General features: G+C 42.7%; 1 protein-coding gene across 3 annotated transcripts in view; it reads left to right on the top strand.

Annotated features, from left to right (window-relative positions):
- Positions 1 to 1,021: 1,021 nt before the first annotated feature.
- LOC311039173 (collagen alpha-1(XV) chain-like) overlaps positions 1,022 to 19,849 on the top strand; it is a 110,781-nt gene continuing 91,953 nt past the window's right edge. For 2 of the 3 annotated variants that reach the window (XR_014600132.1, XM_084048838.1), the window contains exons 1-2: positions 1,022 to 1,291; positions 1,434 to 1,501. Coding sequence is in view for 2 of the 3 variants with exons in the window: in XM_084048838.1 (XP_083904964.1) it covers positions 1,281 to 1,291; positions 1,434 to 1,501 (79 nt within the window). In the remaining variant the exon portion in view is untranslated. The remainder of the gene's footprint in view (positions 1,292 to 1,433; positions 1,502 to 19,849) is intronic. The other variant, XM_084048839.1, reaches the window with a different exon arrangement.

The following is a 19,849-nucleotide window of genomic DNA, read 5'->3' as shown; positions in this document are numbered from 1 at the left end:
GGGGAAATGCCATGAGCGACAGGGGTAGTTGTGTGGGGCACAAGCGGTGCACCCCCCTCCCCAAACATGTGCTCCACTCTCAGCACCTGAGAATGGAAGGCCCACCTCTACACGCTGAGGCTACTATTAGTGCTTTAGCCGGAGCCCCGTCGTCTGATAAGAAACACATACTTCAGTTACTGGGGTTACTGAACCGTCTCTCTTGCTGTCTGCGCTATAGCTGACAGAGGAACAGCTACTTAACCTTGCTGCCTGGCCTTGCTGCATGCTTACAGAGGGATAGCTGCTTTAATCAGACTACTCTTAGAGCCATACAGAAGGTTTACTAAGCGCACACTGAAACTAACAGCCTTGTTCACTTCACTGTTAAAACATTACATTCTCACATATAATCATACGTATGTATCATGAGTATGATACATACGAACTGATGACATGTACTGTATGCATACATACTAGATCAATAATAAATCAATAATCAATAACCTAAATAGGAACCTAAATTGTATTTCCATTTCATAAAGAACTTATGACAGAATAAGCTATGTGTGATGTGTATGCTGTTTTCACGTGTGGACTAAACATAACCTGAAAAGACACTGTAGCACATTCATTTACATAAAAAAATGCGTTAAAACTACTTCAAAATTTGATTCACTTCATTGTGTGAAATGTTCTAAATTGTAATTGGATCATATCTTGTTTTTAGGAAAAACACTGAAAAAGTGCCATTTATTAATATCCACACTTAATATCCTTGTGAATTATTGCCTCCTCTATGTGTGCTTGACAACCAAACTTTGCATTGGAAATATGTAGCACAACGCCTGAAACATCTTTTCCCCCTGCCTCAGGAAAGGGAGACAAACCAACTCAAAGTCAGCAGTAGGTCGAGAAAGGAGGGCTTATAACTCCAGTGTGTTAATGTGTATCTATTGGGGTAGCGACTAGCGACATTTGAGGGGAGGAGGGTTGAATTAGAAAAGCGGTGGTCCTCACACAGAGAGAGAGAGAGAGCGAGAGAGAGAGAGAGAGAGAGATTCGGAGTCGGATTTCAAGAGTTTGAGGGTCGCTTGAGTCCCGGAGCACTGAAGCTGCCTTTGTTTCGTCAGGAACCGCAGGCAGTGCAGATAGAGAGAGGAGAGGAGAGGAGAGAGGGATAGATTTGTCCCAAACGGAGTGAGTGAGACTGAGAGGCAGAGTAGAGCAGGCTCCTACTGTGTTTTACCTCTCTAGGACAAGGGGACCTTTGTGAGGACCTAACTTTTTTATTGCCGAAGATGACTTTACGGTAAATGAGGCTCATGCATGATTTTTTTTAAAGATTTAGTTTTTGTTGCTTTTTCTGCCTTTATTTATAGGCTAATACGTCTCTCGCTTCGTTTTTGTTTGTGTTGTGCTCACACTTTATGTATGCTTGTGTCACCATGCAGCGTATTGCCTCCGTGGTTCTTTGGATTATCTTCTCTACTCCTGTGCTCATCATCTGCTCAGCTTTATGGTAAGTGAACCGCACCGGTTGTGTTATTATTATGGATCTGATCTGATGCTGATGGCTTTCGCTGATAAGTTGTTGATGCTCCGTGCGTGCGCGTTTCATTGATCGCAAAAGTTTTCATCCACGGGAGTATGACGGTCGTTATTTTCCACAGAAGAAAAATGAGTTAAACTAAATGTCGATGTCTAGAGAGGCTTGCAACCTTGCATTTTGTGGCACATTTTAATTGATTTCACACAGGAAATTGTCACCGAGCGAAACCAATCAAGAACTTATGACGTTGGACGTTCTGGTCCAGTTCACCACCTCACCTCAGAGAATCCCCAAAAACCACTGGAGCCGTACGTGGTCACTGGTCCCAGACAGAGGCTTCTGGATGTGTGCGTAAAGAGCGTCCATCCATCAATAGCGAGCGTAAAACCGCAGTCATTACACGGCTGCTGTAGAGTGGTGCGCCTCAGTATGAATGGCGAATGCCAGAACGCTCGCCCCAAAACACAGTCGCCCCGGGGCAAATACGGTGACCTCGGAAAGGTCGCCACCAACCAGGTATTCCTGAACATAACCTCAGTAAAACGGTGCCAAATTGCTTATTTCTAACTTGTCCTCAGTAAAACTAAACCCCCCGCTGGGGGCGAGTGGTCTGTCAAAAAAAAATGGGGGCGAGCGTGTTTTGGGGCGAGCGTTCCGGTTACCTGAATGACGTGTTGGACACTTGATGGATTCGGTGACTAAATGAGATATTAATTGGATACGTTGCTCGACACCTTTCGCTTAACACAAATAACTTGTTTATCAACTTAAAAGGTCGAAGGGGTTAAATTACCAATTAGAAGAAATTGACAGTCCATCAGCATTCATATAGGCTAATTTTGTTGATAGTCTTGGTCGGGAAATTTTAACACATAAATAGTTGCTTTCTGCTTGCTTTTGTAGATCATAATAGGATAAAGGACACTGTTAGGTAGGCCTAGAATGTCCTCCTCGCTTTCTAGTTTTGCTTGCTTTGTTTTAACAGCTCGGGTGGATTTTTCCGTGATTAATGGGATCAATGAGAGGAGTTCAATGTGTTCTCAATTAACTCTGAATTTCTGTTCCATTGCTGTATTGCAACTTCTGGCAAAGACGCACAAGGTCCACATTCACACTCACACAGACTGGGTTTCCTTCTTAACACACTTCAACAATCAGTAGCTGCATGCAATATATATGGAGATGATGTAATGACATCATCACTATGCTGATCTTGGACGCCTTTTGTCTGACAGGAGATTGTACTTGCAAATGCTTTTTATGATTGTATGATGTTGGCCACATTGGCTTCAGTAGGACAACAGAGAGAGGAAGTCCATTGAGTAGACTTCATTCACATTAGCCTATTTGAATAGTTGCCTACTGATGCTGTAAATGGTAGCCTACTCCATGGGGGGTAAAGCAAACAAAAGAAAAGAGAAAGGACCGTCAGTGATAGACAGTTGTTGGAGGAAGAATAGATAGAGAGAGAGAGAGAGAGAGAGAGAGAGAGAGAGTAGAGGGGCTAGAAGTGGTTCTCAAAATGGGGTTCGTGGACTCCTCAGGGGTCCTTGGGCAAGTTCCAGGGAGTCCCAACAAATTGAGGAACAGTGGTTAAAGTGGTTAACCATTTGGCTATTCGAAAATAGTAGATCCACAAGCGACACGATGCAAGCGTTGAAGATCTTCTATTTTTGAAACATTTTGACGATTTTGAACAACACAAATCTTGTCTTTGCGGGGTTCCCCGCCCTGGGCCAAAGTCTTTTCAGATGGCGGGTCCGCAGATATCACTTTGGTGGTCCTTGACATGAATATGTTTGAGAACCACTTGATATAAAGAGAAAGAAAGAGAGGAATGGAGACAGCGGAGGTAGAGGGGAGACAAAGGGTTGATAATTATGAGGAGAGAGAGAGAGAGATGATGTAGCCTGCTTAAGGTCACTGTTCATCACATAAAGTCATATGTTTCATTTTATTAGTTGTCTGTCAAGACCTTTGAGTGACAGGTCATTATATCCATGCACATCTCACGGAATAGCATCTGGACTGCACTGTGTGTGTGTGTGTGTGTGTGTGTGTGTGTGTGTGTGTGTGTGTGTGTGTGTGTGTGTGTGTGTGTGTGTGTGTGTGTGTGTGTGTGTTTTCTTGCACACGTGTGGTGGATGCCATGGCCTATCCATGACACGCAGACCTCCAGGTCACAAAAGGACCATTGTTTTGGACCCCCTGTTATGTAATTACAGGGTCTCTGTAGTTAATGCGGCCCCGCGGAGCTTAATTGTCAGAGGCTGACATTTTGAATTAAAAGAGCACTTAGAAAAAAAGAAGGCCCTGCGCTGCAGAACACGGACGGCCAGTTTACGACATGGAAAACCGTTTTGGTAGAATGAGGAGTGAGTGAGTTGGAGTAGAATGTTGGGAATGCTGGAATAAACGGTCTTATAAGAAATGGCCAACTCGTAGCAGTGGCCTTATTCCATTAAAGACAAACACTCACAAATAACTACGTAGAGCTGTGCTGATTTATAGAGTGCTGATACATCTTCACTGTTATCAATGCTATCAGCTAGGTACTGTGTACTGTGTAGTGAGTGTTTTTGCGTGTGTGTAAGCGCGTGCGTGTGTGTAGGCTCATATGGTGTCCAATCAATGATGAAGTAGTTAGGACACTTAACTCTGGAATTGCTGGCATCCTTGCACAGTCAAATGCAGAGCGTCAATTTAACCGCTAGTGAGTCCGTTTTTACTCCCAGTGTTAAATTTACACACTGGATTTTACTATGCAGCACTGAAACCTGCCATAGTATTCCTTCTCCGTCTCTCCTACATTGTCTGTCTCCCTCTCAGCTGTCCTACTGTCCTGTCTCTCCTTCACTGTCTCCCTCTCAGCTTTCCTATTGTCCTATCTCTCCTACACTGTCTCCCTCTCAGCTTTACTGTCTGTCTCTCCTACACAGTCTCTCTCTCAGCTTCCCTACTGTCTGTCTCTCCTACATTGTCTCTCTCCCAGCTGTCCTACTGTCTATCTCTCCTACACTGTCTCCCTCTCAGCTGTCCTACTGTCTGTCTCCCTCTCAGCTTTACTGTCTGTCTGTCCTACTACACTGTCTCTCTCTCGCTCTTGACCCCAATTGAATCATTTGGGTCTATTTTTACACTGTCACAGGGTTAAATAAATTAGCTTTGAGGACATTACTGGGGTAGTGGGTAACCTTTTTAGCTAAACCGAATGTAAGTGGATAAAAGCTGATAATGGCCGGTGGTGGAAAAAGGGATCTACTGTACTGAGGAATGAGTTGACATTCGCTGAGTGACTTAAGAGAAGTCTGGGGAGAAGGAGGAGGAAACAGCGTGATTGGCTGCTCCAGTTTTTCTGTACTGTAGCTTTGTGCAGAGTGACTGCCCGGGCCAGATGGGAGACTTTGAGTTCTGACTGTATGCCATGAGCCAAGCACTGCCCTGCCAGCATCCACTGTTAAGAAAGACAGAGGCCTGGACATCTGTGCATGTGTGTGTGTGTGTGTGTGTGTGTGTGTGTGTGTGTGTGTGTGTGTGTGTGTGTGTGTGTGTGTGTGTGTGTGTGTGTGTGTGTGTGTGTGTGTGTGCGTGCGTGCGTGCGTGCGTGCGTGCGTGCGTGCGTGCGTGCGTGCGTGCGTGCGTGCGTGCGTGCGTGCGTGCGTGCGCAGACTAGTGCAAGTTTAGGTGTGCAAGTGTGCTCATATCTTGTGCACGTGTTATTGTGTGTAGTTATTGTTGTGTGTTTGTATGTGTTATATTAGTGTGTCTTAATGTGTATATCCACAGTGCATTAGTGTGCGTTCTTCTCTTGCCAACTACAACGTCAGGGACAAATATTTCCAGGCACTCGTGTGCTGCTGTAAATATTCTCCTAAAACAGAGCGGCTACCATGGCAACTCACACCGTCACCCTGCATCATGAGCGTTGTGTTGAAATCAAACTGATAGAGTCCATTTCATTTTTAACCGCTTAAGCCCTGTGCAAATGTAGAAAACTGGATCTGTAAGGCAAGCTCAGAACGTACCACGGTGTGATGCGGTGTGAGCTTGTAGATCAGCAATTTTTGAAACTTTTGAAACTTTGAACTTTTGAACGCTTTTGAAATTGAAATTCCCCAAACAGGGACACCAGCGTGAAAGTGATTTAATGTGTTTTATTTGAATCTCGCTCATCTTTCTCTGCAGTTATTTCTTCCTGGTTGTGTTGTGCCAGTTACTGTATACTGTGTCTACATGTAAAACAACTTCTCAAGTTCTAGCCTAGTACTAGTACATTTGTGTGTATACCTGGCAAATGAAACTGTTTCCCATTCATTGCAGAGATCTGCTGAGCCAAAATATTGTATACTGTATCTCTGCCAGTTGGAGATCTGTGCTGCTGGCTTACTGGTATATCTGGACTCTCAGGTGTTTTCATTGAGCTATTTTTGTATTAGCCTTATTTTCATGTTGTGTGGAAAGGGCCACTTTGACAGGACTTAGTACCTGTAGGTTTGATGGCAGGGGTTTTACCTTGCATACCCGTAGGTATGCAAATAGCACTAATTTTGTGGTTCTCAAAGTTGGGTCGGGGTTCCTTGGGGGGGGGGGGGGTCCAAATGGACCGTTACAGGTCAGTAACTGACAAATGGAACCAAACGGACCCGTAAAGGGTCTCAGAGTTGTTTGTACACTCTCAGAGTCATGGAGGTCCTTGAAATAAAGAAAAGTCTGAGAACCGCTGCACTAATAGACAGAGTACTACTGAGAATCTAGAATTTTAACTCTTTATTATTTCCCCCTCGCATTCTTAGAGGCATTCTATTAAGTGCCAATATCTCACCATAATAGCACTCTAAATATGCACCTTGTTAATCAGGGGGCGATTTGTGTATCTATTTTCACTGTCGTTTGACAAATAAAACAGCTAAGATGCCATTGGTCATCAAGAGCGCGTACACATCTTTTCAAATTTGTTTGCAAAAAAAAAAACAATTACAGGAAATAATATTAACAAATGAAGCATTTTACCACACCATCAACAGACAGACACACACACACACACACACACACACACACACACACACACACACACACACACACACACACACACACACACACACACACACACACACACACACACACACACACGTGACTGCACAAACACGCAGACAGTGGGTAACATGATTATAATCTTCGCTGTGGCGTGGTTATGTAGTTATGTTGTTTGTGCTATGAAGGGTCCATAAATGCATGCCCTTTGGGAGATTTGGGTCTAATGAGGAGTGAGGAAAAGACACAGTGAGCCAAAACCACACTGTTATGATGTCATGTGGTGTGTGTGTGCCTCAGCATTTCCATGTTATAATGAAGAGGATACATGAACACACACTATAGGGTAAAGTCCTGCACATGGATGCTTCCTGGCATGTGCTGCACGCCAGGGGCTTTCCAACTTTTTCATTTCAAGGACCCTCAGTTTGGTATGCATTGCGCCACCCCCTCCTCAAGGACCCCTGAGGGTCCCCAGACCCCACTTTGAGAAATCCTGCTGTACGCACACGCACACGCACACACACACACACACACACACACACACACACACACACACACACACGCACACACTTGGTGGCATGCGAGTCAAAAGTAAAGAATGACATGTTTTTACTGTCTTAAGTGAAGTAATATAATATGTGAGAACAAAACTATAAACGTGGGAGAAAAGAGAAAATGTCTCCAAATCACTAGCTGGGTACCATAACGGTTGCCACAGCAACCAACGAAGCAACAAAAGCTGTTGCAAAGCCAACGGGCTTTCCAGAAACTACGCGTTATGTATTTTATATTCATTCAAGGCTGACGTAAACATTGCTTCAGTGGAGTTAACTCTCAGCCAAGAATAAAAAACTCTTCCAATACAGAGCAGTGGGCAGGTGTCTCCCCTTTCCTTTGAGATGCACAGCAGCAAGAGTGACGTAAGAGCAGAATGTCACAGTGTGAATATGGTCAAGTAGTGGAAGGTCCCAGGAGAGAAGGCTCTGGTGGGATTTGATCCCCAGCTGGTTGTGGTGTCAAGGACCACTGCTGCTCCATCATCGCAGGCCATGAGAGGAAATGATTATCCGACAAACACTAGTTAATGTGGGTAATAAATGCGTCTGTGATTCTCACACTTCACCCTGTTCATCTGCTCAACACATGTGTGTGTTATTGACAACATCATTATGTCCATAATATACCCAATGCACAGAAAGCAGTCAGGATCATAGAGAATGTGAGGCAGAGGAGGATTATTAGGCTGAGGAAGATGATCTTGACTGAATGAATGAATATGAGGCACAGATGGTTGATGATGAAGAAGTTTTATGTCAATGATAATGAGGTACACAGCTATAAACTAGTTTATTAACCCTGGGGTTTATAAACTAGTTTTTTATAAACCCTCTAGTGAAACAGAACCTGAGTTTCCCCCAGAATATATTAATATTTTGAGGCTTGACTTTTTAAAGTGAAACGCTGTCACTGCAAATATGCTAGCATTGTATGATGTTATTTCCTAAAAAGAAAGAAAGTCTGAATAGAGACATTTACAATTACAGTATGTGATTTACTGTCCTCTGTTCATTCGGATGGCATCTTGCGCTGTACGTCAGAACATAGACCAGATCCAGTGGTTCCATAGAAACATGCATATACTGTGAACATGGTATGAATGAGTGAATTCTGCCTGACATTTTGGTTGCGGTTCTGGAGTGGTTTTGGTAATGGTCGCTCTGATGAATCACTCTCGTTATGAATCATTCTAGCTCCAGAAGTACTATTTATCCTTCCACAACGAGGCCATTGTACGCGCTGACGTATGGGTTAGCTTGTGTGGGCTGATGCTAGGTCAGTTTTTATATGGATAGATGGTGGAGTTAGTAGTGGCATGCCGATCGATCAAATATTGGTGTTGTAAAACTCTTGCTCCTTCTCATAGCCTCCTACCCATTTTCTTCCCTCCATCTTTTCTATCAACCTCTCCTTCATCCTTCTATTGCTTTCTCTCCATTTTTGCTCTGCCTCTCCATGCGTCTTTCCTTCCATCCCTGTCTTTCTTTCTGTCTCCTCCACCCCTCTCTGATTATAAAACTCAGGCTTGCTTGCTTGCTTGGCGCACGCCACGGCTGTATTTTTGTTTGAAATATGAAACAATTTCTGCGTCCAAACTCTGGAATCCATTAGAGCTGTTGGAGAACAGAGAGGAAGGACTTCTCCTCTCCGTCCAAACAACAGAGCTGTGGAGAAAATGGACACATCAGCTGTCAGTGAGGCTATTCACTGTGTGTGTGTGTGTGTGTGTGTGTGTGTGTGTGTGTGTGTGTGTGTGTGTGTGTGTGTGTGTGTGTGTGTGTGTGTGTGTGTGTGTGTGTGTGTGTGCGCGTGTGCGTGTGCGTGTGCGTGTGTTCTGCATGCCAAAGGTGGATCGTTTTATATAGTTAGACTGATAATGATGCCATTCAGATCTGGGGAGAGATATACATAAAGAAGACAGGCAGGAGACAGCACCACACACACACACACGCACACGCACGCACGCACGCACGCACGCACACACACACATACTCAGAGTTTCCGAGACAGACAGGCTGTTCAGGCAGGCAAAAAGAGAGACAGACAGACAGACAGACAGACAGACAGACAGACAGACAGACAGACAGGTAGAGGGATGGAGTCAGAGCAGACCATGTTCTTGAATGTCCTCCAGACAGTCAGCCTGCATGGAAATCACTTTACAGTGCTTCCTGTGGGTAAGACAAGAACCTAACCTCTGAAACGGCTGCGCTTTGCTCAGAAACTCCATTCACACTTTTTTTTTGCCAAAAACAGACTTTATTTCTGCCATTTGATGATGAGTCTTTGATCCAATGTGCCACACAGTTCTCCAGCTGTTTTAGAGCCATGTCATGTCTTTCTGTGCAGTTGACAACTTAAACCCTATCTACTTAATTGACCGGAGTTCCTTAGGTCCGCTTGTATCAAATCTCTTCTCCTAAAATACCAAAATGGCACAGATTAGGGACACTAGGGTTTGTGTGGTTCAGACTGCAGAAGGCCATAAACACTGTCAACAAAGATCAAACAGAAGCGATTATTGTGCTGAGATCGAAAAGATAGATTTACTTCTCTGTATGTGCCGGTAGGTAACCAGATAGTGCCTCGACCACATACTACAGTATTCCCAGTTTTATTTGAATGGGAAATTTGATGTGACTGCTCACAACATGATCACAACGTGTTGGTGAGCTTGTAGAGCTGCTGTTTTTATTGTACGATGAAGTATATGCAGGCCTTATTGGTTATGGAAAAACTCAATGCAATGTTACTGTGATCCTAAAATGATCATGTAAACACTGTGCCACTGTACCAGGACAAGAAGTAACATAAGAGCTAACAAGAGAGAAAGAGGAATTTGTTCTTGGTCTAAATCCAGTCCGTATCAGGGTTGGTACTTTTGGTAGTTACTCAATAAGCAGGAATTGTCTGGGATGCAGAATGGAGATATGTGGAACACACACACACACACACACACACACACACACACACACACACACACACACACACACACACACACACACACACACACACACACACACACACACACACACACACACACACACACACACACACACACACACACACACACACACACACACACACACACGCGCGCACACATACACACAGACTGGGCGAGTATGACCACAGGATGGTTTGGAGCTGGTTCAGTTCACAGAGTGCTGACTCACAGAGTTTGCACTTTTAACTGGCCCTCATGTTCACACATTGAACTGATCCTCTGTGAGCACTGAGCATTTCTTGTGGGTTTCAACCTTGCATTTGTTTATCTATACTGTATGTATAATATTTGTTAATATTTGGTTGCATATTCTGTAGAGTGCATTTAGGCATGGAAGTCTGTTCTACTGTCAGACTTATTGTTGAAGTTGCTCTGGACAATTAATGAGAGCATGTACAGTATATGCCTTATTTTATACTTGAATTATTATTATCTTTAACCACTTGAACCCCAGCATCCCTTTCCTGGAGAGAATGTTTGCCAAAAATAGCCGATCTCCATTGGCGAAGAGATTTAGTGTAGAGTGAAAAAGGCGTACAGTTGCTCGGGTCCATTTTACTATAGAGGGTTTAAGTTATTCCTTTGTTAAAATAAGTGTGATAGTATTTGTTCAGTAACAGGGGTCTCCCTATCTCTCCAACTCTTTAATAAACAGAAAATGCATTTTCAGGTCGGGATACCAATTTCATCCAATCAGGAGAGAGAACTCATACAGGATAACAAGTGAAATTGGAAATGATGAAACAAAGAAATGAGCAGACAAAACTGTTATTGAACAAACACTCGATAGCAATGATTATTATCAGAATATAGTGCTTTAAACTTTTAACAAAAACAAAAGTTTTGTTTTGACCAAAAAACATCACGTACCCTACCTTTAATTGTTGGAAATGTTTTCACTATTATGATGACATGGCCAAAAATAGGGTCACCAAGTGGAAAGGGATCAAGATGTACAAATATACAGTAGAAGGTTGACTTCAGTTCAGTGACAGTGGAAATGTCTCATAATATCCTGGGGCAGTGAGCTCAGAAGGACTGCTTGAAAACAACAACAGGCCGTATTTGGACAGTGGCTGTGGGGTGACATGGTGACACGGTGACATGGAGGACCCCCTGCCTTAACACAATGAGGACAGGATGGCTGCGGGACACATCCGGAAGCGTGGGGAAGTGTAGGAGCCGGTTTCCATGCATCATGGTGTTGTTTCATTATGGGGATGAATAATGTCACTCTGACCTCATGCTTTTCTACTGTATTTTGTCCATTGTCTTACGATCAAGTTCCATACAAATGTGTTCCAGGTGTGTGTGTGTGTGTGTGTGTGTGTATGGGGGGGATCAGGAAGTCAGAGCCTTGATTGCTGTGTCATGATGGCTGCAATATCCCCCCCTGTCGGATGGAAACTTTTTAGGAGGAATTGGTAGAATTATACTAAGTATTATGTTCTTCACCTTTGGCCTCATGATACGTTCTGAGCATATCATAAGAGTCAAGATGCCATGGCACTATCTATTGTTTTGGGTATAGCTTTCTCCTAACGACACAAACAGATTCTCTCTTAACGTGAGTATAACTATGGTCTGATCCGTTCTGTTCATGGCAGAACTAGTTTACCACTGATCTGTGTGTCTAATGTACTTCTCCCCATGATGTCATGTAATTAAAACACAACCACCACCACCTTGAAATAGCAATAATCAATTACTGATTGATCCAGAATTCCTGTACACCTTGTATGTCCAACACATGGAAATAAAGAACCTGCCACAATATTGAAGTTTAACTCAAACTAGCCTCCGTTTTAAAAAAGCCTCAAGTGGCAGTCAGCGCAATCGACACCATTATTATCCGCTAGAATATCCCATTTTGTGAAGATGTTGTCAGTGGGTAGAAGCACTTTACCGGGGGTCTCAGATGGTGTTGATAGTTTCCATGTCAAACTGGAATTCCAAAGAGCCTGCTAAGGTCTGCTAGTCTTCCCATTAATCTCTCATTAATTCCTCCTTTATCTCCCCATCAGTCGTCTCCTGCTGAAATCAAAGTCTGGGGGTCCATCAAAGAGCTTTTATGTTCAACTGGGCGCCGGTCCTCAGTGCTTTGATGTGGTTGACTTGTTTTCATTCTTTGGTCCCCGTCTTAAATTTGGATAAAGTGACGTATAAGCTCTCTCTTCCTCTCCCATCTAAAGAGACTTGAGTTTCTTTATAAGAAAAGAAAAGAAAAGCTCTTGTATTTGTTTATTTTGAGTTGCTTTATTCAAACAGTGGGTTTCTTATTTTGGAACAGCTGTTTATGTTGTTGACTTTGGACTTGATTACTCTGTCATATATTTTTTACTGCTTTCAACCTGCCATACCTATTTCGGCATGACATAGGTGAAAATGCTCAAAAACATTCAACATTTTAAATTGCGAAAATACTTATTCTACAAGCTCACAAGATTGGCTTGTAGAAGCTTGTAGATGGGCTATTGTCTCTATCTGTCGTACAACTATGGGGCTTGGCCCTGTCTTTTATATGGTATATGGTAGTGGTTGTCAAAGTTTGTACAAATGTAACTTGGTTCCATTTTTATGCTCTCAGAGTATGGAGGTCTATGGATGTTTGAGAACCACTATATGGGTACTACTAACTGGCACTGTAGAACCACCAGGACACCTCATATATTCCTGTCAAAGGGGCTTTAGCTACACAGCATTTTACACGGAGGTGAAGTGGCCTGAACGACTGGAGGCAGGCATGTTTGTTTTTCTGGGAGTCGGGCCGTTTCCTGGCGGTGAGCCACCAGAAGTCTGACGGGCAACAACATGGAATGTCTAACTTGGTCCGTCCTGGAAAGTGTCGGTCAGAGTGGAGAGAGAGAGATAGAGGCCAAACAAACAGGTGTGTGTGTTCTGACAGAGTCCTGCTGTCCCATCCATGGAGAATCTGAGTGTGCTGGACCAGTGTTTCTCACACAATATTGGTCAGGAGCCATTTTTGGGTCATAGACAAATCTTTATGGGTTGCGAGTAAATATGCCACTTTTTACGTTTAGTACATCAATATCAATATCAATATCAATATCAATTATTACTTAAAAAATAACTGTTTACTATATGTTCAGACATACATGCTTACTTTATGTGTACTGTATGTGTGTCTGAAATGGCACGTGTGTGTGTGTGTGTGTGTGTGTGTGTGTGTGTGTGTGTGTGTGTGTGTGTGTGTGTGTGTGTGTGTGTGTGTGTGTGTGTGTGTGTGTGTGTGTGTGTGTGTGTTTGGGGGGGGCAGGATGTGTGTTACCATATTCATTAAGACCTTCTTTTGAAATGAACACGTCTCTTTTCCTCTGTCTGTGTGTCTCGCATCCTCCGCTCTCTGATCTCTGCTTGTTTGATCGTCCCGCTTGCCTTTAGATGTGGGACTTTGGTGTGTCAGATGAGCCTGTTTGGTTACAGTAGTGGAAGAATTACTCATATTTGCAATAACACAATATAAAAATATCTGTTACAAGTAAAAGGTATTCAAACCTTCACTTGAGTACAAGTACAAAAGTATTGGCATCAAGAAATACTTACATTAGCAAAGTTTAAATTAGCTACTCAAATTAATCAAAATTTGGCAAATGTTTTGAAAATAGCTGATCTACAAGATTACAACGCCTCGCATTGCGACGCCTTGTGAGCTTGTAGATCAGCTATTTTCAAATATCCGAAGTATAAAATAGGGTTTTGTAATAATAATCTAAATCTACAAAGTAACCAGTAACTAAACCTGTCAAATAATTGTAGTGGAGTAAATTGTACAATATTTGCCTCACAGGTGTAGTGGAGTAGAAGTATAAATTGTTGAAAAATGGAATTACTCAAGTAAAATAAACATACTGTACTTAAAAAAAAATCTTAAGTACAGTACTTGAGTAAATGTACTTAGCTACTTTCCACCACTGCATCTCTGCTTGTTTAATCAGCCTGCTTGCCTTTAGATGTGGGACTTTGGTGTGCCAGATAAAGTCTGTTTGGTTAGCAACTAAGATAATGACTGTTTGGCTGTAGATAAACAGTTTATTTGGTGAGGGTGAGTGACCCCCCCTCCCCCCACCCCACACCCCCCTTCAACACACGCTCCTAAATGTTTGAAAGTCTTTATTGGCTAAAGCCACCAAGTGATTGACAAAACAATTGTATTGTCATCTCCAGTTAGCTCACCATCCTCTGTCTCATGAGAGATGCATTAAACCCCTCCTCCCCACTAAAAGTAAGTCAACTTTTCAAGCCCATAGGTCAGGAGCCTATCTCCTGTTTCTGTAGCGTGAGGCGGCTTGATGTACAAGTACAGTACATCCCATAGCCATGATGCTAGTATGTCACAGGGACTTACCCTCAGTCCAACCTTTGATGCTGAGTACCAAGCAGGGAGGCACTGGGTCTGATTTTTATAGTCTTTCTTTGGTATGACCTGGCCGGGGATTGAACCCTGACCTCCTAGTCTCCAGGGGTAGACAGTCTAACCACAAGGCCACTGAGCTGCCTTACCGCTAAAGCCGAATTTATAGTTTGACGTAGTATGACGGGGTCGTGACGTTCGACACGTTGTATGTCGAAGTATAAATTGAGCTTTAGGAGGCAGTAAAACAGATCTAGTCTGCCAAAGCCAAACCTATTACCATGTCATATACATGTAGTGCAATTTGGTGGACAAAGGTCAAATAGGTCAAGGACATTAAGGTCATTCGGTGGTGAGCCATGCAGCTCAACCATGCTGCACACCTCTGAGTCTGCACAGCTCACATCGGATCAATTCAAATCAGTGGAATCCGTTTTCTAATCTAATGAATTAATGACTTGTTCCCAACACCAAAAAACATAAATAGCTGCAGTTTTCGTAAAGATCTTATATTAAAGTTGTTCTTTGTCTGTGACCCTTTATTTTGCAAACCCATTTTTAACCCCATCACACAAGCCTGTCTGTCACTGCCACTCGGTCAGTTGGTCGATCAGTTTGTGGTGGTTCTGTCGGTCTAACACGTTCAAGCTCAAACCAAGAGCTGGTCACAGCCTAACACTAACTGCGCACTTGTTTGTTTTTTTGAGAACCACTGAATCGGTCAATGATACTTGAGTAGTTCATCAGTATCCACTACATTGTGGCGTTCCAGACACAGTGACGATAGTCCCTGTGTTGACTCAAAGGGTTACCTCACTAGTCTGTACAGCCCCGGATCTTTAAATGAAGGTTTCTATTTGCAACCAAGCCTTATAGTCTGGTCTCTTCTGTGTGCGAGTCCTTCTCTGCACCTATTGGAATTTTCTTCCCATAGACACTATCCACCCATGAGGTCACAGCAGGTCAGAGCAATGCTGTTGGCCTGCATGTTGTCCCAGCCTTGATCCCATCATGGCCGTTGCCTAATGCTGTGCCCTTTGTGTCTTTTCTAGTTAATCGTTGGCTCCTGCTTATCATCTGAGCAAAAAGAATCTAGACCTCACACTAAGTCTTGCTTTTAATCATTATTATTTTTGCTAACAGTTTGCCAAGTAATTTCTTTGTTGCTTTGTGTGGGCTGCCCTGCACGGCGGCTCAAAAATATTTTGACCACTTAATTGCAACATCCTGGCTTCAAAACCTGCTCAGGACATCAGGTCCATCTCCCTTTTCATCAGGCAGAAACCTTGTATCTCCGTATTTCAACGTGTATGTTTTTTCGTTAATCAATGCCCCATTTTGTTATACTAAAAAAATTTTTTTTGTTGCTATTTTTGAAAAATGTGAAAGTGGTTAAGTTTTCTGTGGGTTTTATAGATATTGAACCAATGAAAGAGCTTGTGACTAAATAATAACTAACTGGGAACACTTTATTTTTCCATTTCCTGAAACATAACAGCTTTTGGACTTACAAGGTTTCCACCTGACAGCCACGTTATACTGTCCTCTCCTTCCATCCTCCTCTCTCCATTCTCCAATCTCCATAGTAAAGCACAAACCCCTTAAAATAATCTTTAAAATAATAAAGTCTGTTTTGTGTCTGTTTTTATTTACAGACACTTGTGGTTTAATTATTTCAATCCCGCATTCTGATGGTTTACAGTAGGGTGATGTATTAGTGTTGCTGTTGCATACTGTAAATTATTGAGTTATGAAAATGATTTCATTTGGCAGGTTTGAACTTGTGTGTGTGTGTGTGTGTGTGTGTGTGTGTGTGTGTGTGTGTGTGTGTGTGTGTGTGTGTGTGTGTGTGTGTGTGTGTGTGTGTGTGCGTGCGTGCGTGCGTGCGTGCGTGCGTGCGTGCGTGCGTGCGTGCGTGCGTGCGTGCGTGCGTGCGTGCGTGCGTGCGTGTGAGCGCGCGCGCGAGAGAGAGAGAGAGAGAGAGAGAGAGGGGGGAAGCTATTAGAGAAAGACTTAAAACCTGATCAGCATCTTGGATAGGATTGTGAGTATTTCACGTTCAGTGGGAGAGGGCAAGGTGGAGGCGACGGATTATCTCTCTCTGTGTGTGTGTGTGTGTGTGTGTGTGTGTGTGTGTGTGTGTGTGTGTGTGTGTGTGTGTGTGTGTGTGTGTGTGTGTGTGTGTGTGTAGTCGTTCGCGCACACACAGCTGGCATGCAGCTGCGTTGTTTTTTGGGAATGCAACAGTATACTGTCGGTTCATTTCCTGAAGTCCTCACCACAAATATCATCAACGGTCTGGTCCCAGTTTGCTCTCATTGTTGCCTCCCTGCCAGCTTCTAAACATCAACAAACCTCCTACCAGTGGTGTTTTACTTTAAAGTAGCAATACCACTATATACAAATACTCTGTTACAAGTAAACTTCCCGTATATAGCAAGGAATATATCAAAATATACTTAAAATACCAAAGTAAAGAATATTTTTTGAAAATAGCCGACCTACAAGAGGTTGTATAGATAAAATAGGGCTTTATTGGTTAATGTATGCTTTGTAATAATAATCTAAATGTGCTAGATTACTATAGTAGTATAAATCACTCTAAAATTTCGAAATACAAAAGTAAAGTAATAGTACCTTAAAATTGTACTTACTGTAAGTACAGTACTTGAGTAAATGTGCTTAGTTACTTTCCACTATTGCAAATCTCCAACCTCTGTTGTCTCTCTCTCTATGTCACTGTCTCTCTCTCTCTCTCTCTCCCCATTTATAACCTACTCTCTCTGTCAGTGTTAAAGTTCTACTTCCATCTCAACTGTCAAGCTGATTTTAAGACAACTTTTCAAAGGATGGCACAACATAACATTAATTAGTTCTGTCTCCATCATCTGGGTTGAAGCATATTAATGTCTGCATTCACTTGAAACCAGTTACTTCAGAACACACTATGTACGTCAAAAGACATTTTCTAAAATAACGTGGCAGAGAGAAGAGTTGCCAAATTGTTTTCCATCCATCACAGTTCTTCTCCATTCTTTTTTCATTGTTTGTTGCTAAACTTCACTTTCGCTTGTTCGCCCCTTGACATCCACATGCCATTAGCTTTGATGTCCGTTTGGGATTAAACCGCTGGGCTGTAAACCCAGACTGTACAAATAATGCTCATTAACAGTGGCTTGTTGCCTCTTAGTGAGGTTTAACTGTGCAAAACAGCAAGTCTACTTTCTCGCCTGGGTTTTGTGGTGAGCCGTCTGCCGGTCTGCCCAGAGCTGCATGCTGCCCTCGGTCCATGCTAATTAGCACTGGCACGCTTTATGCTGCTTATGCATGTTGCTGCTCTGGGACAGGAACCTTGTATCTCCATGTTTCTACTTTTTATGTTTTGTTTTATACATTGATGCCCTACTTCATCACAGTACAGTGTCACACAAAAGTAGACAAAATATTTTTGCTATTCTTGATTTCTTTTTTATAAAAGTGGTTAAGTGTGTGTGTGTTTTATACATAATTAACCAATGAAAAGTATTAAAAAGAGCTTGTGACTAAACAATAACTACACTGGATCCATTGGAACACAGGTCATTTTTTCCATGTTCTGAAAAGTAACTGTTTTTTGGGACATACAAGCTTTCCACCCGACAGCGACGATGTACGAGATGTACTCTGCCTCCAGCGCTGCAAAACCACAAACATTTGGATCCTTTTCTCCACTAGAACCAGACCACTGTTGTCCATTTCCTCCTCCGCGGCCCTGTTCAACCCTATTCTGTCCAACATCACAGTCAAAAGAACAGAAAGTGTGTGTGTGTGGCGTCACTGACTCAAATGACTTGCCAGGTTACATCGTTTGTAGCCAAGAGTCAAGTGGAATGTGTAATGTGTCATCACCTGTGACTGTTAACCACATGAACCCTCTATTCTGGGCCTGTCATTGTAGGCGAACATTCAGTGAAACCTGGTGAACATGCGGTGAAAATAGCCGATTCGAAGCGCTGTGAGCTTGTGGGTCGGCTACTTTCAGTGCAGAGATTTGGTGTGGAGGGAAGAAAGAGTATCGACCAAGTATCGACCCCTGGGGGACACCCGCGCTGCCCTACAAAGCCAAAGTGCAGTAACTACAAGAAAGAAAATCACTGATAACTGGGTTTAAAAGTGTTTCAACTGGTCAGCCAAATGAGATATCAGCATAAGTGATATTACTCTGATTGTAAATCTGTTCTTGAGGTAATTGTTTGTCCCCCAAAATCTTGAAGGCTAATTTGACCTTTGGGATACACAAATAAGTCAGTGTGTCCAAAAACGTAGTTACTGCACTTTGGCTTCGCGTGTGCAGATGCTTTTTTGGTGGGTTCTGTGCGCTAAGATGAATTCCACTAGAGCCTTATTATTCTTGTGGATCTCTTACACTGTCTCCCGCTCAGCTTTTAAGAAAATAGGGGGAGTACACTGCTTTGATCTCTGTCTTAAATCATTTATATTAGTGGCTCAAACTCTTTAATTTCAAGGATCCCCATAACTCTCAGAGTTACAGACACCGTATAAGAGTCCATTTAGCCCATTCAAGGAACGCTGAGGGTGTCTGGAACCCACTTTGAGAACCTGCTGATCTATATTAACTACTTGAACCATAGCATGCCTTTTCTTTGACGAAAATATTAGGTGTGCAGGGAAATACTAGCGTCCGTAGAGCCCTGAGGAACTCCGGTCAACTAAGTATAGGGCTTTCAACTACATGATGGTCTTTGTAGACGCGTTCTGCTTCTGATCCAGTTGTGTCAACACATCAAACTCAGCTTGAGATTGAACATGGAAGAATTAAACATGTTGTTATTGACATATCGTTAAACACATGCTGTTTCTCAAGCAAGGTGTGTGTGGTCAGACTGTGTTGTTTCAAAACATTTCTTGAGAGTATTGGATTTAAAAGTCCTCACCTCTTTTTCAAAAGTATGTCTTTCGTCACGCTTGCAAAGAGTTCCTGATGTGCTGCCAGAAATGGCTGTGCATGAGCATAACTGCTCTGCAAAAAAAAAGGAAATAAAAACAGGAGGAAAAATTTTATAAAGCAATCTTTCAAACTGACTGCGGAGTGCGAAGCTTTCTATTTATTTAAAAATATTTATATATATCTCTTGGGAAAGGTGTTTCTCTGAAATGAAGTCTCGGGCAGTGCAGTCAATTACAGCACAGAGTATGAACTATCCTGCATAAGTTGTTAGATTTTATGATGGCCAGTCATTAAATGTTATTGTTCTGGTCAAAATAGCTCATTAGAACATCCCACAGGGCTCTTAAGTAGGCCATCTAAACTTTTGCAGTTGTTGAGGAGAAGAGTATTGATGGTTTTTCT

This window comes from Gymnoscopelus microlampas, assembly GCF_963454915.1.
Source record: "Gymnoscopelus microlampas genome assembly, chromosome: 22".
NCBI classification, from domain to species: domain Eukaryota; kingdom Metazoa; phylum Chordata; class Actinopteri; order Myctophiformes; family Myctophidae; genus Gymnoscopelus; species Gymnoscopelus microlampas.
The sequence above is the reverse complement of the archived record's forward strand: the minus strand, read 5'-3'. Positions and strand labels throughout refer to the sequence as shown.